Source organism: Vombatus ursinus, unplaced genomic scaffold, assembly GCF_900497805.2.
Source record: "Vombatus ursinus unplaced genomic scaffold, bare-nosed wombat genome assembly UNPS02014832.1, whole genome shotgun sequence".
Taxonomy (NCBI): Eukaryota; Metazoa; Chordata; class Mammalia; order Diprotodontia; family Vombatidae; genus Vombatus; species Vombatus ursinus.
In genome coordinates this window covers 77045271-77072366 of record NW_020954610.1, presented here as the reverse complement: position 1 = coordinate 77072366, position 27096 = coordinate 77045271, and the positions used below count along the sequence as shown (strand labels likewise).

The window sequence follows — 27096 nt, the reverse complement described above, 5'->3', positions numbered from 1 at the left end:
CATTAAGACTTTTGGGACATCCTGTATTATGCCCCCTGAGTCACTCTTTCAGTTAGCCACATACAACAGATATTTACTTCCTTTCCTTATCCTTTCCTGTAGCTCAAATGCTACTCAATTTATTACTGTAGCACTCTCCATGTAGGACATGATTTCATCCTGTAGTATATAAGGATATACCTGTTTGTATTAGGTTCCAGTAATAGGAGACTATTTATTTTTGAGGTAGCTTTAAAACTCTACATTTTACAAAGAAGTTAATTTGTCTTTTAAAAGTAATCTCAGGGGCAGCTAGGTGGTACAGTGGATAGAGCACCAGCCCTAAAGTCAGGAGGACCTGAGTTCAAATCCGGCCTCAGACCAAACATTTGACACTTACTAGCTGTGTGACTCTGGGCAAATCACTTAACCCCAACTGACAAAAAAATTAAAAAATAAAAAGTAATCTCAAGTACAGTCTTGAGGCTGTACTTTTTAACTTAGTTTTCCTTAAAATCAGCCCCAAATTTGGAGTTTTCAGAACAGAGCAAATGCTTCCAGTGAGTAGGAGTCTCAGAGAATTGACCAGAGCAGTGGCATAGACAATTATGTGTCAGAGGCAGAATTTGAACCCAGGTCTTTCTGGCTCTAAGGCGAGCCTGCACAGCATGTGGCCTGCCAAAGTGACCCATGGATGATATGTTGTGCAGGCCTGCTTTATGCAAATCCCTCAGCAAAACTGACTATGCGATTTTCCATTAAGGCAGGCACGCACAACATATTGCCTATGGGCTGCTTGCAGCCTGCCAAAGGATTTTGGGTGGCCCAAGAAAAATATAGAAGATGTAAAACAAGCCTGCTCACCCTACAGCCCACAGGCCGTATGTTTTGCAGGCCTGCTGCAAGGCTGCTGCAAGGTATCCCGAAGGAAAGAGAAATCATACTACTGCTGTCACCTTTGCCATCACCTCCCCTCAGACCCATTGGGTGGGAGATAACCCAGGACCTTGTGCCCAAGAGCCCAGGGAATAGTGGCTTCCATGTTTCTAGCCTGACTCCTGTAGAACATTGTTCAGGGAAACAACCCTGCATCCGCACTGCTGGCCAACTGCTACCTGTGGCCTCGAGGCCACACTTGAGGACCTCGAGGCCACAGGTTCTCCTCTCCTCTCCTATCCCCTCTTAGTCCCACTTCAAGTTAAGCCTTTTATACAAAAGAATAACCCTTTTGACTATACAGCGTGGTGTTTATAACTTTAGGTGCTGCAACCCCTAACTTCTTAGCAACCACTGCTCCTGAAGATCCAGAAGAAACGGTTATTACCACCAGAGTCCTTGGAATTGTCAAATGCTTCACCATCAAAAACAAATATGGTTTATCAGTGACTAAAAATGACTCCTTCCCTACCTCTCATCCATCTCTGTTTAACCTGTCTTGTGCACTTAATGGCATTCTAAATTTGATAGAGCTTTTGTGTGTTTATACCCTTACTAAACTGTAAAATTCTTGAGATCAAAAACTTTTTTTTCATCTTTGTATCATCATTACCTGGCATAGTTGCATTACATGTAACAGTTACTTAGACAGATGTTTTTCTGAATTGAATAGAAAAATCTTTCATCTTACCTCTCTGTTCCCTCACCATCAAGAAGCCCTCTTCTGTAGAATAGGATTTTTGTCCTCTCTGCATTCAATTTTAACATTTTACAGCCAGCCTCACAGTGTCTAATAGTTCTTCAATCTGAGTTATTTTTAGAGATTATCCTTTAAAGAGCTGAACCTTTCCCTTTTGAACAATATAAACATAACACAGCAGAAAAAATTTTAGACATTTCTGGAATGGTATGGTTTTCTCATATGAAGAAAACACTTTTTTGTGTCTTTTTGGCTATTTGATAGAAGGATGCTTTCATTAACCTTTTAAAATTGATTAATTATGTTACCTGCAACTGATAAGTTTGATCAGTTTGGTAGCCATGACTTGTTTTCTTTACGCAGATATGTGGCTAAGACCCAGAAGCATTGTTTTCACCACATATGCTTTTTGGCACTGTCATAACTTGCCATAGATATATAGAGATATATAGATATATATAGATACAGATAAATATATATATATATGTAGTTATAGATAAATAACATCTATATGAAATTTCACTGTAAAAAGCATAAGTATTTTAAGATAAATCTAAGATTTTACATAGTTTCTATATAAAGTCATACAGTATAAAATTTTTAGTGGTGTAGTTGTAGACAAGGTTAAGAAACAAATGTTTTATCTTTTTTCTTCTAGGAGTCTTTTACTCATTAGGAGCTTTGGAAAACACCTGTACATTTTTCAAACCTTTCAAGTCTTTGATATTCCACAAACTGATCTGCATGCTGTGAAACTTTTTTTTTAAGGTGTTATTTTCTTCAGTATTTTTTTGAGTCTCCTTTAGCAAGCTATGCTTTTCATGATTTTCTTGCATCACTCTCATTTCTCTTCCCAGTTTTTCCTCTATTTCTCTTACTTGCTTCTCAAAATCCCTTTTAAGCTCTTCTAAGGCCTGGGACTGATTCATATTTTTCTTGGAGGCTTTGAATGTAGGAGCTTTGACTTTGTTTGCTGCTTCTGGTTGTATGTTTTGATTTTCTTTGTCACCAAAGTAAGATAATATAGTCTGACCCTTTTTGCGCTGCTTGCTCATGATCCCAACTAATTACTTGAGTTTTAAACTCTTTGTTAAGGTAAGAGTCTGCTTCCAGTGTGGAGAATGTACTGTTCCAAGCTTCGGGAGTTTGTACAGCTGTTTTCAGAGATACTTCTAGGGACCTGAAAATTTTGAGTTCTTCCAAGGTGGTATGATAAGGGGTGAGGTGTTTCCTGTCCACCACCACAACAAGCTCCAACCACTTCTCACCCCAGGACCGCCCCTCAGAACTGTGACCCAGATCCAAGCACGGGCAAAACAAGAGATTCCTGCCTCAGCCCTGGCAAAGAGATCCCTGAAATCCCTCTCTGATCAGCCTCTTGATTCCCCCTCAGTCTGTGGTTCGGAAGCTCAGGAGGCAGCCGCTGCCCTGCGGGCAGCTGAGACCTAGCTTCTTCTCTCACTGCAGTCGCAGACTTTTCCCACTGACCTTCTAAGTTGTCTTTGGCGTTCGTGGGTTGAGAAGTCTGGAAACTGCCACAGCTGCCCACAATTCAGTCCTCTGAGGCCTGCTCCAGGTTTGCTGCAGCCTGCATGCCCATGCTGAACTGCGCTCCTCTTCCCGGCCGGTGCTGTATACCTTTCCAGTCAGCCATCCAGGTTGTCTTGGGCTGGAAATTTGTTTTACTCTGTTTTTTTTGTGGGTTCTGCTGCTTTAGAATTTGTTTAGAGCCATTTTTTATAGGTATTTGGAGGGTTTTGAGGGAGAGCACAAGCAAGTCACTGCTTTCCCTCTGCCATCTTGGCTCCGCCCATGGTGTTAAACTCTTGAGCCTGGCTTTGTGTCCTTTTAAGGCAGTATTCCTTATATACTGTTCTTTCTGTATATTGTTTGGTCCAGGCTATTATGAAACCAATGAAAATCTGTTGGAACAAGTCACTCTGGAATGTTGCAACCTACAGGTTACCTGCCAGTAGGTTCTAGAAATCTCTTTAATAAACCAATCGAAGAGTATTCATTTCCCTTGTTCAGTGCTTTCATTTTTTATCATAAGCTCTCCCTTTTTTGTGCTCTTTCAATTGTTCTGGTTGTAGCAGAGAGAGTGCTGATGGTATTTAATATTGTTCTTTAACACATTTTAAATTTTAGGTGGTGAATACTCAAAACCAAGATCCTGATTCTGGGAAGCTGATATCCAGAGATTTGTTTTTAAGTTTTAATTTTTAATTTCCTTCTGACCATTAATGCCAGCAAGTAGTGATATTGGTTCCTGTAGGACGTTTTATTGCTTTGGTTGTTGTCAGTGTTCGGTTGTTTCAGTCATGCCTGACTCTTCATGACCCCATCTGGAGTTTTCTTGGCAAAGATACTGGAATGGTTTGCCATTTCTTTCTCCTGCTTACAGATGAGGAAGTTGAAGCAAACAGTAGTAAGTGACTTGCCCAGGGTCACACAGCTAGTAAGTGTCTGAGGCCAGATTTGAACTCAGGTCTTCCTGACTCCAGGCCCAGAGCTCTATCCACTGCTGTACCTTGTTGCCCATTTTTGCTTTGGTATATATATGGCATACACTTCTTTGTGTATGATAATGCCTTTGTGACATAAATAAACATACTGATTCACATGGTAATGAATTGATTTTATAAAGGGTTTACCTATTTGCTAAAATTTCTCTGAAAGAATGATTTCTCCTTATTGGTTAATTTCTGTTTAACTCTGGGGTTAATAAATTAAGGATGATCTTGAAATTATGATTTAAAAGTGGTTTTTGGGCGCTAATTTCTGCATGGTATGAAGCTCTTGATTGACAGCATTCCTTATATGTTGCTTTTTTCTGTACATTATTTGGCAGGCTATGCTAAAAGCAATGAAAACATGCTGGTAAATGCCTTCCCCTCTCAGATTACCTTGCTCTACTATGTATGTATGTATGTATACACATATGTGTGTATGCATGCACTCTGTGTGTATCCGCAGTGCCTGGTACATGGTAAATGCTTAACTAATTAACTTGTTGACCGAATTCAGACGTTTGATTCTCTTCTTTCTAGATCCTGGAATCTCTGTGGATAGTGATGAGTCGCAACGTGAGCCTGCTTTTTACCACAGTTACAACATTACTGACTATTCTTTTCTATAGTGGGACAGCCCTCCTCAATTTTGTACTATCTTTGGTATGTACGTTCCCAATGCCTCCTTTTCAGTCTACACTGTTTTTCTTATGAGCCTTCTTTTTCTTTCCAGACACATCTGTTTATTTTTTAGAAGATACTTTCTTTTCATTTTCTCTACTTCTTCACCTCACTGAAATCTGAAAAGGAAGAGGCCATCAAGTTTAATTTCAATTTTAGTATGAAATATTAAAGTGCAGATTTAACCAAAGGTTTGACATTCAGAATTTCTTTTGAAATCTGTTATCGGGGGGGCAGCTAGGTGGTGTAGTGGATAGAGCACCAGCCCTGAAGTCAGGAGTACCTGAGTTCAAATGCGGCCTCAGACCAAACACTTGACACTTACTAGCTGTGTGACCCTGGGCAAGTCACTTAACCCCAATTGCCTTTAAAAAAAATCTATTATCTGCTATAATTTTTCAGGATATTATCCAAATATTTAGAAATATCTGAATTTTTAAAAAAATGCTATAGAACTAATTAGTGAAACTTATCATTATCATAACCCCCATTTACATGCCCCTATATAGTTTACAAGGAACTTTCTGCATTATGGCTTTGTTGGATTGTACAGATATTAATATCATCAATTTACAAATGGGGAAAAAGGCTCAGAAAGTCTGCATTATCTGCCCATCATCATAGAGCTAAAAAGGGTCAGAACTTTTTGCGACTATGGTCCAGGACTTTAAGCTCTTAAGTCAAGTGAGGTTACCACTATACCTCTCAAACAGCGACTTGATTTAGTAAATATTCATTGAGTACTTGCTGAGTACAGAGATAACCTAGTGTTGTGAGGGATACAGAGCCCTTTCCCTCAAAGCTTATATAATCTATTAAGAATAAAATAAATAGACAAATAAAGGCATAATACAAAGCAGATCATAATGAGTGTCATGGAAGATCTACAAAGTAACATCATTTACAGCTTCAAAGAGAGAAGAAATCCCTTCCGGTTCAGGAAAGGCTTTGTGAAGAAAGGTCAGTTTGGAGCTGGGATTCAAGAATGCTTAGGATTTTGACAGAATGAAGGAACAATATCAGTAAAGGCTGGACAGCACAGGATTTATTCAGAGAATAATGAGTAGGGCAGGTTGGCTGAGACTTTAAAGGAGTAGTAGGAAATAAAACTAGAGCCATATTGTAGAGAACGTTGGATGTCAGGCTGAAGAGTGTTATAGGGTCATAGCTTTAGAGCCAGGAGGGGTCTTAGAGACCAGAGAGTCCAAACCTCTCGTTTTACGGGTAAGGAACTAAAGCCAGTCAAGGGAGTTCCAGTCAAGGGAAGTGGATTAAACTTGCCCAGCATCACACAGGAAGTAAATAGCACATTCTTTGGGTACTGGGGTTTTGAGGCAAGGGAGTAGCAGGAGTGGATCAATCTGGCAGTGGTATTGTAGAGGAGAGAGAAGGACTAGAGGCTGGCTGGAAGGGAGTGCTGTTAGGAGACTTTTGTCCAAATGAGAGGCCCAAATTAGGAGTTTTAGAAGACAAAGGTAAGGTTTACCAGGCACTTTCCTCACAACACTTGTGTGAAGTAGGTAGTATAATTATTATTCCTATTTTGCAGATGGAGGAACTGGTGCTTAGAGAGGCTAAGGGACTTGCCTAAAGTCTATACCTAGTAAGTATCAGAGTTCAGTCTTGAACCTCCATGTTCTGACTCTAGGGCTAGTTTTCTTTCCACTAGTGTCATAGGAACCTAGGGAAGAAAGAATTTAAAGAGTGTATGGTTAGTAGTAGCAAGTACAGCAAAACAAAGTCCTTGAATGTACAGACTAAGGGAAGGAAAATTACTCTGGCACCTGGATACTCCTGTCTCTACTATGTAGGTAGGGCAGTGTTGCAGGGTCTGGTGTGGGGTCATGGAGACAAAGGCATGAGTGGGCAGCTGCTGGTGACAGTTGCTGGCCAAATTAGGAAAGCTTGCTGCTAGTCTAAACCATGGAACAACACAGTGGTCTAGTTAATATCCCCAGGAGTCAGAGAAAAGTAGAGTATTTGAAAAATTCCAAGTGGGTAGGGCCATCTTACTTGAGAATACTCAGAAATGTCCTATTTGAGTGACATCAGAGCCAGAATAAAAAAGATCCATAGCTGGGGTAGTTTATAAGCCTCGATCTGAAAATTGGTCAGTCAGGGTTTAGGGCCTACCCATGAAATTGCCTCAACAAAAAGAGTTTCCTCTGCCTTCCTTTCTCTCTCTCTTTTTTTGTTTTTTTGTTTTATTGAATGGTGAAGGGAGAGTAGTTTCCCAAAATGACCATGATATAAAGACAAAAGGCATCAATTAAAAATATTTTAAAATTTTGGTTATACTATTTGATCTGAAGTCTGTCATCCTTTACTGTTGTCTTCATGTGTATTATTTAAGGGATTGCGTATGTGCTCTTGGTTCTACTTTCTTCATTCTGCATCGTTTATGTAGGTCTTCCCAATGTGTCTCTAAGTTCCTCATACTTAGTGTTTTTTAAGGCACAATTATCCCCTGTTACATTCATGATTCATATACCACCATTTCAGCCATTCGCTAATCAGTAGACATACCACTTTGTTTCCAGTTTTTTGTCACTACAAGAAGTACTGCTGTGAATATTTGAGATATGTGAGACCTTTTCTTTTTTGATTGACCTTGGGAAGTAATACCTAGTAGTGGAATCACTTGATCAAACAATAGAAAGAGTTTAGTAACTTTCCTTATATGATTCTAAATAGTGTTTTAGAGTAATTAGACCAGCTTCAGCAACAATGTGTTATTGTGCCTCTCTTCTACAGCCCCTCCAAAATCAACAATTTCCATCTTTGCCAATTTGATGGGTGTGTGATATGATGTCCATAATTGTCTTAATTTCACAGAATCATAAAATTTGAGATTTGGAAAGCACTTTGTATTTTTTTTCTTCAATAGCTCTGAAAGAAAGGATGAAGGAGTTCATTAGAATGGTTCAAAAATCTTTTGAAGCATATAATTTTAAATGGCTATTACATCATAGACATTTCCTGACTCTCTTAGGTAGTGTGTTTATTTTCATGTTATTATTTTCATAGCGTCTTCATAAACTCTGATTTGATTTACAGGTGATTTTCTTGACCACACTGTTTTACTTATTAAGTTCCAGTGATGAATATTATAAACCAGTGAAGTGGGTAATTAGTCTGACACCACTGTCTCAGCCAGGCCCTTCATCTAACATAGTTGGTCAATCTGTGGAAGAAGCCATAAGGTAGGAAAGCATTATCTGCTTTTCTCATCACATTCAAAAACTATTTAATCATTTGAAACTAATTTTCTTTTGTTGTCTTGTTAATACTCTCATATTGAGGCCCCCAACAGGCAGTTACATGCTGTATTTATAAAATCATTCATATAACAGTGCAATGAGAAATGCAAACTTTAATAGAAAAAAAAAGTTTGGCACAAATCATTTTCCTCCTAGATCTGGTATTAATTAGTCATGGGATTAACTGCTTCTGCCATGAATACTGAAAAAAATGAGGAGCATTGTATATATTCGAAGAATATTACATTTTTCTAACATTTGTCTAGCGAGAAAATAAAAATACATTTCCAAGAAGCTAATAGCACCCTAATAGGGGGAAACCCATTGTTTAACTTGTCACAAGGTAAGAATTAATTTCACCAAACAATAAGTACCTACCAAGGGCAAGAATATGCCTAGCTTCTTGAGGTGGAAAGACAAAAATGGAAAGCAGTGCCTGCCTTCATGGAACTTAGGTTAGGGGATGTAAACAGTATATCCTTTTCTCTTAAGCTCTCATAGACAAATGAGAGTCTGCCCTGTCTTTAAACAGTTGCTAAAAAGAAAGCACAATAACGTTCTTTAATAACCCATTTCGTGGAACTTGAGACTAGGAATGGACTTCAAGAATCGTTAATACAATATCTCCACTGAGTAGTCATCCATCCTTCCTTAGAAGATCTGTGAAAAAGAGAAATTCATTACTTCCAGTGACAGCCCATCATGCTTTCAAGTAGCCCTAATTTTAAGGAAAAATTTCTTTATATTAAGCTCAAATCTTCCTCTCTGCTGCTTTCACCCTTTTCTCCTCTGTGCCTTCGAAAGCCAACTAAAGCAATTTTAGTTCATCTTCAACTATTTGAAAACTGTCATTAAGACTTTTCTTAAATCTTTTCTTCTCTGATTTTCTTCTCCTTAAGACTTTTGTTCTCCATGATAAAGATCTGCAGTGCCTTCACCCAGTACTCATGCAGCATGGTCTCCTTCACCATCCTGGTTCTCCTCTTTCGGAGGCTCTCCAATTCATAAAACTATTCCTAAAATGGGGTGCCTACAACTAAACACAGTACTTCACTTGTGGTCTGATCAGGGCAGCAAAGAATGAGAGTATCACCACCCTTATTATGGACATGATGCCTTTCTTAATGCATTATCACATTGCTTTAGCATTTTTGGCTGCCATGTTATACTTTTGAGTCATACTGAGCTTGAAGTTTACTGAAATTCTCAGATATTTTTAACATGATTTGTTTGAACTCAACTATTTAAAGAAATTTACATTTATTTCTCTTCAGTTTCATCAGATTCAGCCCTATGTTCTATGCTCTTAATATTTTGGATTCTTATTCTGTCGTACAATTTATTAATTATACCTCCTTATTTTATGTGCTATGCATATTTGATAAATACATCATTAATGCTTATCTAAACCATTGATTTTGAAAAAGTTGATTAGTTCAGAGGCAAGGATGCTTTTTTACAGACTTCCCATTTCACCCATTCATCTCTATTGTTTTTAATCTGGTCATTCAGTCAGCTCTGAACTTACCAACATACTTTTTGTCTCACTTTCACCTCTCCATCTTGTTTACAGGGAAAACACAAAAGACCTTCAGGTAGGAAATAAGTGTGATATAAAAAACAAAGTGTAATTTTAAAAAAAGGTCAATAAAAAATTAATTTGAAAATAATCCATTCTAAAATTTTGCCACTAATAGAAGACAAGCAACCTGGCAAATAGTTTATATGATAGATTCTCGTTTTTAAAAATCAGGACATTTTGTTATTACTCTTACTGTCAGAAATGTCTTCCTAATATCTAAATCACTTTCTGTAGTGTCTTTTTTTTTTTTGTATATATAGAAAGTGAACAGATAGCTCACATCTTCTATATAGTGTTTACTATTGAGTCACCTCTCAGAATTTCCTCAACTTAAATAACCTCGATTGTTTTTATTCCTTCTTAGTTTATTTTTCAGTTCTTTGGTTATCTTTTTTGCTCTCCTTAAGTTCTCTCCACATTTTCCACATCCTTCTTAAGTTATGGGAGCACAGAACTGTACATTGGTATTTGCAGTAAGATTTTGACCCCTTGTTAAACTATCAAGTTTGCTTTTTAAAAAATACAGTAACAAAATGATCAGTTTCTGTTATAACTCAGGTTGTTTTCAGTTATGCCCAGACAAACAATCATCTAGCATTTTTAATATGTTTATTTTTGATCATTTATTCCATTTACGGTAATTTAAATTCATATTTTATTATGCAAGGGAGAGGCAACCTCTTATTATGGTGTCATCTGAGAATGTAATGGTCATGATTTCTGTATCAGTGTCAACAGTAAATAATTTATTGAGTACTTTTGTGCAACATCCACTGTCCTCAAGGAGTAGAGGAAATGAGACATAGGTAGAAAAGAGAAATAACAATATGAGATATACAATACAAAATATCTAATGAATAGTATAGTTAATAAACGCTATTGGAATTCAGAGAAGAGAGACTACTCTGGACTTTAAGCGTAATTAAGAAATGCTTCATGCAGAGACTAGGATTTGTATTAAGCCTTGGAGAAAAGGTAGGGCTTAGATAAGCAAAGATGACAAGAGATCTTTTCAGATTGGAGGAGCTCCATGAGCAAGGCATGGAGGTGTGGGAACGTGTGGCGTAGCTGGGGGGCGGTAAATGGACCAGTTTGCCTAAGTAGCAGTTTCATGTAGGGAAATAGGCCACATTAAAGAGATAGATAGAGGACGTACACATTGTAGAAAGATTAAAATATCAGGTCAAGTGGAGTAGACTGTTCTATCCTGGCTAGGGGGTGAGGAGGTAGGGGTCAGGACTCAAAAGCTTGTATTTGTGTACAATTAAGCTACAGTGGGGTTGAGCACTTAAGTCTGTGCTGGTCATTATGGGGAGTACAGGATGAAGAGACATGGTTCTTGCTCTCAAAGAATTTGCAATTTAGTATGAGAGATAAGATTACACAGTGGTTGTAGTACAGTACCATGTGGAGGCTCATTAATAAAGATAAAAATACAATGCTGTGAAAGAGATGACATTTCCTGGGGTAAATAGAGGTCAGAAAGTCAGAGGTCCTTTCATGAAAGGATGAGTAGGAGTTAGGTGGAGCTGGAGGGTTAAAGCCATTCTTGAAACATTTTGTGAAAGAGGAGGATTTTCAAAGTAACTGCAAGTGTTACGATCTCCCCCTGACTCTGCCCTCTTATTAATTATGATATCCCACAAGAGAAAAGGGAGGATCGGTTGGAAAGAAGTGCAAGGTTACAAAAGTGGTGCATCAAATACAGAAAGAAAAAGGTATCTCATTTCTTCACCAGCCTCTCTGGCAACCCTTAGGACAACCTTACAAGCTCATGACACCTAATTCCCAGACTATGAATAGAACGAAAAAGTCGCACAGTTATCAAACCTATTCAGTAATTGCACATCTCCAGTATCTTTCTGTAACGAGTTTATATGTGACGCAGCAAGCGTTTAGGTGACAGAGACTATATCACAAAAATCTTCGATATGGCACATTTCACATTGTAGTTACCCTGGAATATTTATTAAACAACTAAAGTATATACAGTTACCTCGAATCTCTGCTCAAATAGCTTTACTATATGTTTTGAACTAGTAATTTGACCATGATTTTCTTTTACAATGTATGGGGGAAGACAAGTTGGTGTAAATACTTCTCCCTTGATTGCCTAGTGTCAGGGCTCAGGGTTGACAGAGCCAAGCTTCAGTAGAGCTTTTTTCAATTTTTTGTTTACACTGTTAACTGATCCTTTGCAAATTATCCTTTTATGTTGTTATTCTGCTCAGGTAAATCTTTTAGATGTTGTCACTCTTTCTGTTAATCCTTGCAGATGAAGTTGAAACAAGCCTCTTTAGCCCATATGCTTAAATTTGACACTCTTACCCCCATAGCCAATGTAAGCTACCCAACATAGAAAGATGCTAACCTTAGGGTGATACTTTGCTTCCCTCTGAGTTGATTTTGCACATTTCTATAACACAAAACTTGATGAGCTTCACAAAAAATTTTAGTGAAATGTTTCCTCTATTCATTAAACTATTGTTATGTTATAGAGTTAGGGAAAAAGTATGTTTTAGTGAAGAAATTTCTTGTATATCATTAACAATATCAGTTATTTTTGTACTGTTTTTTTCTTTGTTGCATGAGTTGCCATGGGGGAAAAAAAGAAAAAATTATTACCAGGTGACCACCCTGCTTATTAAGTATCTACCTTTTCGTAATTAGCTTGTTGTCCCTCAAAAAACAAACTTGTTATGAGGGCTAAACTCTGAATCTTTCCAGCCTTTTAAGACCAACCTCAGCTTGTACTCCACTGAAATACATTCTAAGAACTCAGCGTCACATCCTTACTACAGTGAAGTATTGGTGGACAGCTTTTTAGGGTCACTCACTTCCATAATGACTCTGGCAATGTGGGAGGATGCCAAGAATCAGTTTTCAGATCAAGAAATTTGAATTTGCCTTCTGGTACTCCAAATACAAGTAATGTGAGGTCCTTTGACAATGATGAATGAATGGACATTGTCAAAAGAAGTAAATAATATTGGTGTTGATATTCTTGCTATAAACAATACCAGAGCAAGGAAGGACAGCTAAATGGAAGTAGAACTCACAGGTATTTAGTTCTTAGAGAGGCAAAGAAAAGAATTGGTGGACTGAATTTTGTTCAGTGCTCAGAAGCTATAAGAAATATTGCTTCATTAGACATTTGATCATTACATATTATTCTACTAATGATAGGTAGTGATTATGTGAATGGAGTTAAGGGGGCAGATATTTCAAATGCTGTGGAGGTAGTGCAGGAGTTGAGATCTAGGGCAGAAGAAAAGTGGTTAACTTTGGTAAGTAGGACGGACTATCTCTGCCTTCTGTTGTTATTGTTGCTGTTCGTACGTCCTTGTCAAAAGACGACCGTGGCATCAGGAAGTTGATGCCATGACTTGCAAGTAAATTGGATTTAAGTGAGGGAGGGCTATGCAAAGTCAGCAGCCTCACTTTCTTCTCCAGAGCCATATGGGTTCAGTGAGTGGTAAGATATAAATCAAGAAGACCGGAGATGGCCCCAGATGCAATGGGAGCTCTGTCTTCTAGACTCAAAGAGGAAAGAATGGGGGATGATACAGAAGAGTTTTGAGGTTTGAGAAGAGGGTATTCAGTAGATTGTCTTTATTTTCACAAAAATAATAGGTAAGGCTTTCTGTTGAGAGAGAGATGGTATAAAAATGGAGTAGTCAGAGTTAAGATTTGGAGGAGCTGTTTAAGGGAATGTAATAGTTAATTATAAAACATTGTCATGCATCAGTGAGAACCCATTTGAGATTTGGTCACATAAATTTATAATATTTGGCGCCATTACATGACTTCTTCTAGCACCATTTAGCAGCATACAAAGCAGGATAAGAGAAAATCGGTAGAGAGGGTAACTGAGAGTTCCGGGTTAACAAGTTGTTAATGCTAATAGGAGAAGGAGACAAAATATTCAGTCAATCAAGTATATATTAAGAAGCTACTATATGGTAGGCATTTTGCTAGGGATATAAGTACCAAAAAGAAAGAAAGAAAGAAAAGAAACCATCTTTACATACATTGAGCTAACTTCTAATGGAAGAAACAAGTTAGAAATACCCCATTAAACTATATGCTCCTCAAGGGCAAGGATTGCTTTTTGCCTTCCTTTGTACTCCTAGCTATTAGCAGAATACCTGGCATATAGTAGGTGTTTAATAAATGCTTATGGATTGACTACATATAAATAAAAGTAGCATAAATACAAAGTTAATAAATAAAGATGTTGTACACATACAAATAGCTAAGTAAAAGATACCTTGGGAGAAAGGAGCACTAGCAGTTCAAAGGATTGGGAAAAGCTTCATGCAGAAGATGGTGTCAGAGTAACATCTTAAAGGATGAAAGCGACTCTGAGTCAGAGGGAAGGAAGGATTGCATTCCAGGCATGGAGGATACCCAGTACAAAGATGCAGAGTCCAGAGATGGGAGTGTTGTAAGTGACGAATACAGGCCAGCTTGACTGGGTTGCAGACTGAAGTTCTGCCAATGATATCCAGTGAGGTTAGAAAGGTAGATGGGGTAGGTTGGTTGTTTAGTGCTTTGCAAACTAATCAGAAGAGTTTATATTTTAAAGGCAATAGGAAGCCCCTGGAGTTGATTGAGTGGGAGAGTTACATGGTCAGAATTATGCTTGTGGAAAATTACTTTGGCAGAAGACTGTAGAAGACAATAGAGAGACTTGAGCCAAGAGGCTACTGTAATAATCTAGGCCGGAAGGGAGGAGGGCCTGAACCAAGGTGGTAGCTAGTCGTGTGAATAGAGAGAAGGAATTGGATGTGAGAGATGTTGTAAAGGTAGAAATGGCAAGATTTGGCAACTGATGAGATATGTGGAATAAGAGAGAGTGGGGGGTCAAAAATAATGTCAAGTTTATGAGCCTGAGAAACTGGAAGGATATTGGTGCTTTCAAGAGACATAAGGAAGTTTGAAAGAGGGTTTTGGGGAAAGGATGATGAGTTTATATGCCCAAAAGCCTATTTAAACTGTGCATCCCCAGCAGTATCATACTGGGGCTATTCCCCAAAGAGAGCAAATTGAGGAAAAGGACCCATATGCACAAAAATATTTATAGCAGCTGCTATTCTGGTGGCAAAGAATTGGAAACTGAGGGAATGCCCATCAGTTGGGAAAAGGCAGAAGAAGTTGTGGTATATGATTGTGGTAGAATACTACTGTGGTATAAGAAATAATGAAAGGGATGGTTTCAGAAAAACCTGAGAAGACCTTTATAAACTAATGCAAAGTGAAGTGAGCAGAACCAGGAGAACAGTCTACACACTATTAGTAATATTGTAAATATAATCAACTTTGAAAGATTTGGTAACTTATCAACATAATAACCTACCACAGTTTGAGAGGACTCATGATGAAAGAGGTAGAGAACTGATGGATTCAGAGTACAGATTGAAGCATTTTTTTTTTTTTTTGCCTTTTTTGTGGTGAGGGATGTTGTGAGACATGACTAAAATGAAAATTATTTTGCATGACTAAGTATTTGTAATAGGTTTTGTTTTTCTTGCCTTCTCGTTGGGTAGGGAAAGGGAGGGAATTTGGAACTAAAAAAATATTTTTTTTTTGTTTTTTGTTGTTTTTTTTCTTGCTAGGCAGTGGGGTTAAGTGACTTGCCCAGGGTCACACAGCTAGTAAGTGTCAAGTGTCTGAGGCCAGATTTGAACTCAGGTCCTCCTGACTCCAGAGCCAGTACCCTATCCACTGTGCCACCTAGCTGCCCCTAAAAAAAAAGATTTTTTAAAAAGTTGCTGTGCTTTAAAAATAAATAAAAATAACATTCTAAGAAAGATAATGAGTTGTTTTAGACATGTTAAATTCAAGATGTCCCCAGAACATCCCTTTTTGAAATGCCCGATTGACAATTGGACTGAAGCTTCAGGGAGAAACTGAGGCTAGATAAATAGTTCAGGAGTCATCTGCTTGGAGATGATAGTTCAACCCATAGGAGCTGACTAGGTTGCTGAGAGAGAGCATTGAGGGAAAAGAGGACCCAGGACAAGAACTCTGGAATACTTGCATAGGTAGGGTTTCAAGAGTAGGAAGAAACAGTGTATAGTTTACTGGGTTGAGACTGAAGAGAGGAAAGTAAGCCTCTATTATGACAAAGAGGAGGAGAAATGAGAGTATAGGAATGAAGGGACTAGAAATTTTGTTAAGGATGAGGAATAGGTTTAAAAGAAATGAGATACAGGAGAACAGGAGATTATGATCAGAGAGTGCAATTTCAGAGTTCAGGGTCACAGATGAATGGTTAATAAACTGGGAAACCAAAGTATTTTAGGGAATGTTAGTATATATTGAGGACTCCAAATATAACTTTAAGGGGTTGGGGTGGAAAGATACAATGTAAGCCAGATTCTAGACTTGGCAGGGAGGAAGAAGGGAGTGACCTAGAGGCCAATAGGATCCAATAAGGATTCAAACAGGGAGATAAAGACTGATGAATCTCAAAAGAGAAATGATAGTAATAGAAGTAAGAGCTCTGGAAATTGATAGCAAGGAGCATACTATTCTCCCTCTTTTTCCAGTGTGTCAGGTGACAAGAGAGCACATCTTGTGCTTTAGGGGGTAGCCAGAGATGCAGTAGCTTCCAGAGAGAGATTTTTTAGAAGCAAGAGAGAAAGAATACAAAAGGAAGAGAAATGATGAAGAGGAGTTTGTTAATGATAGGATAGGGTCAAGCGATAAGGAAAGGGAGAGAGTGAGAGAGAGAGCACAGGGAGTGGGAGTGGGGGAAGATAATTTTTCCTCTCTGTTAACAAGTATAAAGGACAAAGAATGTGGGAGTTTGCTAGTCATAAGATGAGCCAGAAGACTGAGGATCCCATTCCCCAGCGACCTGTGATGGCAGAGTAGTGAAATGCTGTCCTCTCTCTAAATACAAATGAATGGAGGGTTAGAGGCAACAGGGCATGGGATCCTGCATCTGTTTTGGTAAGCACTTGGTGTTCAGATCATCTAGGACCTAAATGAACTTTTACTCAGTGCCATATTTTGTTTTGTTTTGTTTTGTTTCTTGCCTTATCTCAAAAATAGTGGAAGATGAAAAGAAACTTTTTGTTCCTGCTGGGACCTGGTGTACAACTCTTGGTCCTGGATGGGACTTTGGCAGCAAAAGTCTATATGTGGACACTCAGCATTTATTGAGAGCTGACACATTGTTATTCAATGGTTTGGTGACATAGGGTGAAAAAGATCATGCTTCTCCATGTGGCAGTAGGTTCCTGAGCAACCAAGTGTCCACATGTAGACCCCAAGAAGAAATAGGATTGCAAACTTCTGGGCAGGGGCCTGAGTGTCAACAGTGGCCTCCCCAAGTACCTGGGTGCTTAGTGGTTATGAAGGGGTAATGTACTGGTTTGGGGTTTGTTTGTTTTTTCCTACCTTGTGCCTGCCATTATTATACAAAGAGAAAAAACCATTGAACCAGATAAAATCCAAACTCCTTACCCTGGCAGTCAGAGCCCTTGATAGTCTAACCTTAACCTATATTTCCAGCTTCATTTCCCATTATTCCTTGTTAGGAGTCCTCATGCCTAGCAAAACTGGATCATGCTTGGAACTTTCCTGCCTCCTTGCCTTTGCTCAGTCTGCTTCTGCTAGCTACTGAAAATCAGCTTCAATGACATAATGTCTCTATAAAGCTTTCCATGATCACCTCATCCAGATGTTACCTTTCTCTGTACTGAACACCTATATATTACCTGTAGCTCTCATAAAACGGTTATTTGTTGCTTTGTATTATAATTATATGTGCATGTGTCTTATCTCCCTCACTAGATTGGAAGCTGCCAGGCGGCAAGAGACTATGTCCTTTGCATTTTTGTATTCTGTACAAAACCTTGTATAATTTTTTTCTCAGATGAATGATGTCATTGTGAGAGATTCGTTCAACCAACATTTATTAACACTTACTGTTTGCAGAACACTATGATAAGCTATGGAAGAAATGCAAATTTATATAAAATATAGTCCCTACCCCCATTGACCCTATAGCCCACATACATATAAGAAGTTATAATGCAGGAAGAATGCATTAGAGTATCTAACAGAAGAAAAGTGCTATGTCTAGTTCCCAGAAGAAAAGCATTTCCAGTGGGGAGAATTACAGATGGCTTAACATAGGAGGCAGAATTTGAATTGTACTTTAAAGGATGAGTAGACGTTCAATGGGTGATCTCAGTGAAAAGACTGTGAGTGAAACTTTCATGGAAAAAGGTTCCATATGGACCTTAACATAGAGGGTAGGATTCAGATAAATAGAACAGAGGAAATAGGGCACATCACAAACATTAAATATTTAGAGAAACCAGGTTTACTGAATGTCACTGAAATGTATATTCTGTATAAGAATTTTAAAGCAAGATTTTAATTATGTACAGTGCTTTCTGTTTTTTATATTTGTGATAGATATTTGGTCATTTTGGTTACATGAAATAGCATATTTAAGCATCAGCTTGAAAATTTGGAGACCAAAGATTTTCCTACTCACTAAGCTGAAATTTATGATTAATGACAATTACTAAAACTTTGGCTTATTAAAAATATCATATGCTGTGCTAGTAGAAAACCAAGTTTTAATTTTTTTATTATTCTTTAAAATGAAACTCTGTAGTTTTTTTAGTGCAAAATCTCCCAGTTTAAGTTCTCTGGTGGATTTCATGTTTATTGTGTACCTGTGTTTCCAAAGACTTCCCTTCAGGTAAGGAACAAGGGACAAGTAAGCTTTTTAGACAATCTCTTTTCCAATTAATATAGTAATATTATCAATAGCCAAATACCCTAACTTGATAATATAATTATATACACCAAGTATGAAGTTTAACACTGCTAGCCTATAAATCCAAGACATAAATCATGTCAAAGCAAAATCCTCTTATGCTTTGATCAATTAGTTTTAATAAACATTTAAAATATGATCAACTATATTTTCTTAAATTAATGATGCTCATTTATATGAGATACATCTGTGTCATGCCATAGCACTGGAAAATTTGAGGGTCCTGATGATAATTTTAAGATTTTTTTTTTGAGACTGAGTTTGTATAAATCTCAGAATTGTAATTAAAGATCATTTAAGCAGTCCCTAAGACTTTATGATTAATGTTTTCACTAGCTATATAGAAGACATATATTTAGAAAAATTTCAATATCATGAAGATTGAGGATTCCACTGAAGCATCTTCTCTCGTACCATTGAAAACTCTTTTGTGGCCAAGATAGTAAGGAGATCCATTTTCAAGAGAAATCTAATTGTCTTTCATGAAAGTTTGCATGGTGCATCATTTTAAGTTGGGGAAGAGGAACTGTTGAAATAAGACTTTAAACATGTCGTGTGGATAATTACCATTGTAATTTCTCCATTATACCATTTGGCTTTAGAATATAATGTCAGATGTACATAATCAATTAATAATCCTGATGCTTCAGTAAAGTAGAAAATTTGAATTATTTGTAGCCCAATAATAATTTCAGTGAAGTAGATTATTATTGGGAGTTAATTGCATGACCAGACATTGAAAGCTTCCCCATACTTCAAGTTTTCCATTCTGAGTACATAGTTATTTTATATACTCACTAACCTCATTGAATCTTGAATCTTAATTTATTCTAATTTTTTAATTGTTAGTTTGCTGAATGAATAAAGATGAGATTTGATTTTGAGTTCATGAATCTCACTGAGTTAGTGGCATGCACATCTTTCCCTGTGCCATTTTCCTTTCCCCTGGAAGCATGTCATTCTCCTAAATGTTCATACCATACCCTTCTTCCCTGATGTTCTCATTCTGCTTGCTCTGGTGGAGATATTGCACATTACTAAGTTGCATGTTGTCACGGCCTTAGTGCAATTTAGTATGTGTGATATTTTCACATGAGTGCATGCACATGGGTATGGCTGTGGCTTAAAGTTTATCATAGCTTTCGGTTTTTGTTGGGGGAGAAATTTCATTATATGAATCCAATTGAAGCATTGTATAATAGCCTGGTTAATATTTACACTGTACCTTTCAGAGCTTAACAGAAATGTATATTACATAACATAAGTTTTGTTGCTAAAACAACATTTCCACTTGAGAAATTATTGTTTGGGGTTTTTTTTTTCCATTTGTGGGTAACTCAAGAGTGCTCAATTTTTATTATACATTTAGGGTAGTTATCCAGGAAATAAGATTTTTTGCTTTCTGTTTAGAACAAATTAAAATTTCATTAAAAAAAACTCAAGAAATTTAGTATCTACTGAGTAAAGTTTGCATAAATTGAAATGTAAACAGCAGGTTTAAAGCAGCAAGGAAATAGATGCCAATTCATTGGAACAAGTACCTCTTCTAGCAGTGACAGAATAGTACAAATATCTTACCAATGTAGGAAAATTAATGAAATGAAATTATTTTAAAATAATCAAATTAGTAAACATAATAGGTTTTTAACCACTTGATTAAAGATGGTGCTAAAAGAATTTAAATAGACTATCAAAATATAAGAAAATGTTAATATATTTTCTAAAGAAAATAAATTTGTCTTCCGTCTCATTACTCAATATTCTTGAGTTCCATCATCCCATTAATGTGGGTAGTCCCTCCAACAATTTAAATCACAACCTATCTATATTGTATTGTGCATTTCTTTTACATGCTCTCCCTTAAATCTACTGTAGATGGTCTGCCTAGTGTGCTAGGAACCTTCCTTTAGGTTTTTTAGCATTCTGTGAGTATATGTGCAGTATTTGGCTTTTCCATGTATTATCTCTCAGCCTATACTATTTGACCAGTCTTTTCTGACAATCCATTTCCTGAAAAATGTTTTTTATACACATTCCTAGGAAGTCATCATTGCAAATATGCCACAGCAGGAAGGCATAACTAGGAACAATGGAATATCATGGTAAAATTGACTTCAGTTTAACATACATATGGTAAAACTTTCTAAAAAAAACTATCTACAGATGAAATGGGTACTTCATGAAGTAGTAGGTTTCCTATTACAAGGAGACAGATTTTGATTCAGTATAAGGAAGAATTTTCCAGCTATCAGAGAATATCCCACCTTCTGCTGGAAGCCTTTCCTGGTATGTCCTTCTTCATCCCCATAGGTGCTAGTGCCTTCCCCTCTGAGACTGCCTTCCATCCACTCCATATTTATCTTGCATACCAAATTACTCATATGTGGTCTCCCCCATTAGAACATGCGCGTCTTAAGGGCAAGGACTGTTCTTGTCTTTGTATCCCCAGCACTTAAAACAATGTCTGATACATAATAAGTGCTTAATAAATGCTTTTGTTTGTTTAAGTGTTGGCTATGTGCTGAGCACTGGGAATACATATACAAGCAGAAAGAAAAACAGTCCCTACCCTCAACAGGCTTACATTCTAATGGAGGAAGACAGCAAACAAAAAGGAGCTGAAAAGGAGGGGAGGGGATGTTTTTGAGGTCCAAACGAAGTCTGGAAGTGGGCAGCAATGATTTGTGGATCGTTTTTCAAGGAAATTATAAAGAGAATTAATTCATTGAGTAAGAAGTTGGACTAGATTGCTTCCAAGGATTCTTCCAGTTCTACGGTCCTGTGAATATACATAGCATCATATAGTTCAAATTCGGATTGTTGTATTTTTTTTTACATGGCAGTAATAAAGTCAGTTCATGTTGACTTGTTATTCATAGTTTGTTATTAAGAAAGACCACGACTTTTTAAAATTAAGTGGAACATTTCTCATAAGGGGTTTATAGTCTTAACACAGATTCTTCTAACCTCCACTCCAGCCACTACCACTATCACCCCACCCTGTCCTGCTATCAGTCACAGACCTTTAAGTCAACCGTAGATGAACATTATATATAAAGTCTTGGTGCTGAAAGAGATTAGAGAACATCTAGTTCAGTTCACAGACTGTAAGCTAAGAATGGTTTTTACCTTTTAAAATGAGATACAGCATAAATACCTTATAAAGTATAAATAAAGTATTTTGAAATGTAAAAAGTATTGGTGGGGAGCCAGATTGGCCCAGGGCTGTAGTTTGCTGACTTCTGATCTGGTCTGATCCTCTTTTTCTAATGAAGAAGCTGAGGCCCAGCGAGATGAACTTATTTGCCTAAGGTCACAGTTAGTGGCAAAAGAGATGAACAGACAAAAATCCAGGTCACTTTATAGATCTGCTGTTCTTTTCATTACATGATGGTACTTCCTTTAAATTGTTCCTCATGAGGAAAATATGAGGGACCCATGATCTGTTGTGAAGCTTAATTAAACTTTATACCAAGTTATTCCCCATGATACTTTGAAGGTATTTATCAATGAATGTGGTGGGAGTAAATCTTAATGAAGCAGTTAAGAAGCTGGTGTCCTATATTTGGAGGAGAAGGTTAGGGATTGGTTTGTTTCTTTCCCACTGCCCAGGAATATTAGACAGACTTGTTTTCCCTTCCATTATTACTTCATTTCTCCTGTGTTGATGCCTGTCTTCATTGAAGCTCCTTTTGTTGAAGCGCAGCTGTTGCTCAGGTCACTTTTCTTATTCTGGCCACTGTCACAGGAAAACAATTAACTGTGGCAAGTTCTTATTCCCAGGAAGTGCCCGCTGGGATTTTTTGTTTCATTTAACTCATATTTTTCTTATTTCACTCCCTCAGTATCCTTTGAAGACATTTAAGATCCTAAAGGGACACTTGTTTCTTCTTCTCATGTCTTAGAATGTTAGTACCATATCATCACATAATTCCTACCAATTTCTCAAATACATTGACTTTTCCAGGTTTCTCCTGACTCTGGTGTTTTCATTTCAAAGTTCTCTGGTCATTTTATCAAAATTACTTGAAAGTCCTCTATTCAATTAAAGATAATTTTTTTTTTCTGTAAGGTTATACTCTACATTGTGCAGGGTAAGTTATTCTTGTTTGTAAGCCTATATCATTTGCCTTTGGAATATTGTATTCCTAGATCTCCATTCATTTTTAGTAGAAGCTTACAATTCTTATGTGTTCCTAATTACGATCCCTTGGTGTTTGAAATGCTTTTTTCTGGATGCTGGCAATTTTTTTTTTCCTTTCATGTGGGAGCCTCTGGATTTTGACTGACTTCCCTGGGACTTTTCCTTTTAGAGTTCCTTTCAGATGGTGATTGGTGGAATTTTTCTATCTCTACTTTTTCCTCATATTTTACTCTATCTGAAATGTTTTCATTTATGATCTTGAAAGAAAAGGTTCTGGGAGCAGTTAGATGGCGCGGTGGATAGAGCACTGGCCCTGGAGTCTGGAGGACCTTAGTTCAAATCGGCCTCGGACACTGGACACTTCCTAGCTGTGTGATCCAGAGCAAGTCACTTCCCTGATTGCCTCACCCAAAAAAAAAAAAAGAAAAAAAGAAAAAAGAAAGAAAAGAGAAAAAAAAAAAAGAAAGAAAAGATTCTGTCCCAGGGAGTCATTAGATTTGTTTGGTCTATTCTGGTTATTAGGGAGTCCATTACTGGATTAGGTTTACCATTTTCTCTTTTAAGCTCTTTATTATCTTTCCAGTTCTTCCCTCATTTTTTATCTCTTGCTCCATTTCTTTTAAGTATTTGTGTAATCCTTATAGAGGGGCAGCTAGGTGGCACAGTAGATAGAGTGCTGGGCCTGGAGTCAGAAAGACTTATCTCCTCAGGTTCAAATCTGTCTTCAGACACTTAGCAGCTGTGTGACCCTGGACAAGTTACTTAACCCTATTTGCCTCAGGTCTTCATCTGTAATAAAATGAGCTGGAGAAGGAAATGGCAAACCGCTCTAGTACCTTTGCCAAGAAAACCCCAAATGGAGTCACAAAGAGTGGGACATGACCAAAACAATTGAACAATGAAAATCCATTTTTCCTTTAGTCTCTGTTTTCAGTTGTTATAGTTACTCTTGTGGGGGATTTTTAAATTTGCACTAGTTTTTGACACTGTTGAGTGTTTTCTTTGATTTAATGATCTCTCCAACTTTAGTTCATAAATTGAGGCTTTGTGCCCAAACCAGACTCCACCCCCTGCTGTGTTACAGGATAGGGTTCTTAAAGGCTGTCCCCATTCTAGTCCATCTTCCACTTAGCTACCAAAGTGACCTTCCTAAAGTTTAGATCTGACCATATCACACCTACTCAATAAACTCCAGTGACTCCCTATTACCTTCGGTATAATTGGCATTTAAAGCCCTTCACAATGTGACCTTTTTCTTCCTTTGCAGTCTTACATTTTACTCTTCTACCTGCTCTACAATTCAGCTACATTGGCCTTCTAGCCGTTCCTGCCAAACAGAAATCAATCTCCCAACTCCATGGCTTTTCACTGGCTATACTGCATTCCTAGAATGCTCTTCCTCCTCGCTTGTCCTTCCCATCTTCTCTGGTTTCCTTCAATACTCACCCACCTTTGGCAAGGGGCCTTTCCTGGTCCCTTCTCAAACCTTGTGAGATTAGCTTTCATCTACTCTATATCTTGTACATATTTAGTTGTTTGCATATTATCTCCATATTGAAGTGTGCACTTTCTTTGAGGGGAGTGACTATGTTTTTATCTTTCCTTGTATCCCTAGCACTTAGCAGATTGTCTGGTAAATCGTAAGTGCTTAATAAATGTTTATTGACTGACTGATTTCAGTTAATCTACTAAATTTATGAGATTTTTCCCTTGGCTCTATTCTTTTTTTTTTCCACATGATTTTTATACCTGGTAGACAATTGCTTATTGCTTTGTAGCTTAATTGAGATGAAGAAGTTAGATAATAAAAGGAAGAGATGATTAAGTATCATTCACTTTTTCACTTGCTGTGGGTAACATATTGCAGCTTGGATCCCTTGGGTTCATCTGTGTCATCGGCGTCAAGTTACCCACATAAAAATAATTTATTATAGTTTTGGCAATAAAATATCTGCTGGGATGAAAACAAGGTAAGTGAATTACTTAAGTAAATAAGTAACATATTTACTTAATTGGCGTTTCCTTGTCATTATATCATGGATTATTAGAGCTGAAAGAGACTTTATAACAAAATCATCTAAGACTATAGAACATAGAAAAAAATTTAGAGGAATCTGAATTTTATAAATAAGGAAGCCCAGAGAGCTATGGGAAATGACTTGCCCATGGCTATTTAGCAGGTAATTAATGGTAAAGCTAAAATTAGAAACTATATCTTCTATATTATATCCCTTCACTGATTCTCTAGGTCAACTTTTGATTATCCATGTTCATGTTGAGGCACAAAAATACAAATGGTTCAGTACAAAATAATTCAAAATTCAAAGGTAATTTAATCCAAGTGGTCCTTTTAAGGTAGAAGATTCCAGGGAAGTTGTAAAAATTTAGCCTACCAGTGATCAGAGAGAAGCAGTTACTTAACTGCCAATCCCTGTTGAGTTCTTTCCTTGTTTTTGTTCTTTCATTTCATCCTAAGGATGTGACCTAGTCTGTAAGAAAATATTATATGAAATTAATAATGAACCATAGAGATGCAAAAGGGTAGATCTGTATGTCTGGCATCATCTAAGTTTAAGAAGAACTAACCTCACATATGAGATAAAGAAGCCAAAAAGTAAGACAAAAGACAAATTGCAGCAACAGTCTAATGAACATGAATCTTTGGACTTGAGAAAATGGTATCAATTATTTAGGTAACAATGTGAATTATTAATCTTTGGTACATGAGAAGAGGAATAATTAAGATTTTTAGTTTTGGAATAAGTTGTTTAGAAACTCCATGTCTAGAAAATCTATTTTATTAAATAGATATAAAAGTTCTTTGATTAAAAGGAGTTATTTTATTTTTTGTAGTAACATGGTTTTAATACTCTTTAACAATAAGGGCATTAACCTAAATCGTAACTGAATTTTCCAAGTAACAGCGTGACAGTAATTTTATCTCCTATGTTTTCTTTTTGGTCATTTTAGAGGTGTGTTTGATGCTTCCCTGAAAATGGCTGGGTTCTATGGATTGTATACATGGTTGACTCACACTGTATTTGGAATCAATATTGTCTTCATCCCATCAGGTAACCATCATACCATAAACTCAGTTGTGTTCTTTTTAAAGATATTAAGAGCATTTTATAGAAAATTGACATTTTGGTTAGGGGCATGTGTTATTCCCCAGATTTGGAGTATTACTTTTTCTAATTCTGTCTCAGAAATCTTTGGAGAGTTAGACTTGGTGTATGGTTTGCCATATATTTTAAAACTGTTGTGGTGATTATCTAACGGCAGACATTTTAGTAGCCTTGTGATTATGTCCTACAGAATGTTGTTATTATTATTGCTATTTTCTGGGGGCCGAGATTCGTTATTCCTCTACTGCTACTTGAGCTATCTACACATCTTATCTGAGTTCCAGGTAATTCCTGGGATCATCTAGTACCCTCTTTATAATTGAATTCCTTTCGAGTTCATTCTGTGTGTTACAAAGTTAGAGATGATCTGGCTCAGGCCCCTCATTTTTATAGATGAGGGTACTGAGACTTAGAAGGATGAAGTAACTGTCAAAGGTCACACAGCCTGATAGTGGAAGAACTGAGACCACAACCTTGTTCTTTTGATTTCCCAGTTGAGTTTCTGTCCATTATACCATATTACCCTCACCAGTTTTTTCCTCAGTGTAGAATGGCTTCAATTCTCAAAGATTTTTTTTCTTTTCTATAGACATTTGTCATCCTAAAGGGACCTTACCTAGAGCTACCTTTCACTAATACCTTCTTTCTCCATTCATCCATGCTCTGCAGTGTTTGTGACCCTAACCTCACCCTATTTTAACCAAATGGCACATAGAACTAAGAACTCAACTGCCTCATGAGTCAGTTCCTTCTATTTCCAGACTGCCCTAATGGTTAGGAAATTCTTTTATTAAACCAGAATCTTCCTCTTCCTAACTTCCATTCATTGATTCTGATTATTCCCTCAGAAGCCACATGGTTCAGGGACTCTCTTCTTGAAAACAGTTTTCATGTCTAACTCCCAAGTGTTCTCTTCTGTGTGCTGAACATTCCCTTTTCCTGTGACATGGTTTCAAGTTTTCTCATTATCCTGCTCTGTCTGATCTTTGCCTTCTAACCCTGTAAGAGAGATCCTGACCTAGAAACCTTTTGTTTGGGGCTACCGTTTGGATTCCATTTTATTGTATAGATACAAAAGTTCTTTGTAATTTAAAGGGGTTATTAATTTTATTTTTCATAGTAATCTGATTTTAATACTCTTTACCATTAGTTCAAATCTGGCTTCAGACACTCAACACTTACTAGCTGTGTGACCCTGGGCAAGTCATTTAACCGTATTGCCTAGCCCCCCCCCAAAAAAAACTACTCTTTAACGATAGGGGCATTACCTTAAATTATAATCATATTATGCTAAAAAAGAAATGTTCTTATTCTATGATAAATGTTTAGGAATATTACCATTTCTAGAAATAATTTCCATTACTGAAATAGTA

At 37.2% G+C, this 27096-nt stretch overlaps 1 protein-coding gene across 2 annotated transcripts in view; it reads left to right on the top strand.

Annotated features, from left to right (window-relative positions):
• Positions 1-27096, top strand: part of LOC114025895 (transmembrane protein 245-like) — an 85140-nt gene that overhangs the window by 46937 nt on the left and 11107 nt on the right. For both annotated transcript variants that reach the window (XM_027839405.1, XM_027839406.1), the window contains exons 12-14: positions 4666-4788; positions 7864-8009; positions 25569-25669. In XM_027839405.1, coding sequence (XP_027695206.1) covers positions 4666-4788; positions 7864-8009; positions 25569-25669 — 370 coding nt within the window. The remainder of the gene's footprint in view (positions 1-4665; positions 4789-7863; positions 8010-25568; positions 25670-27096) is intronic.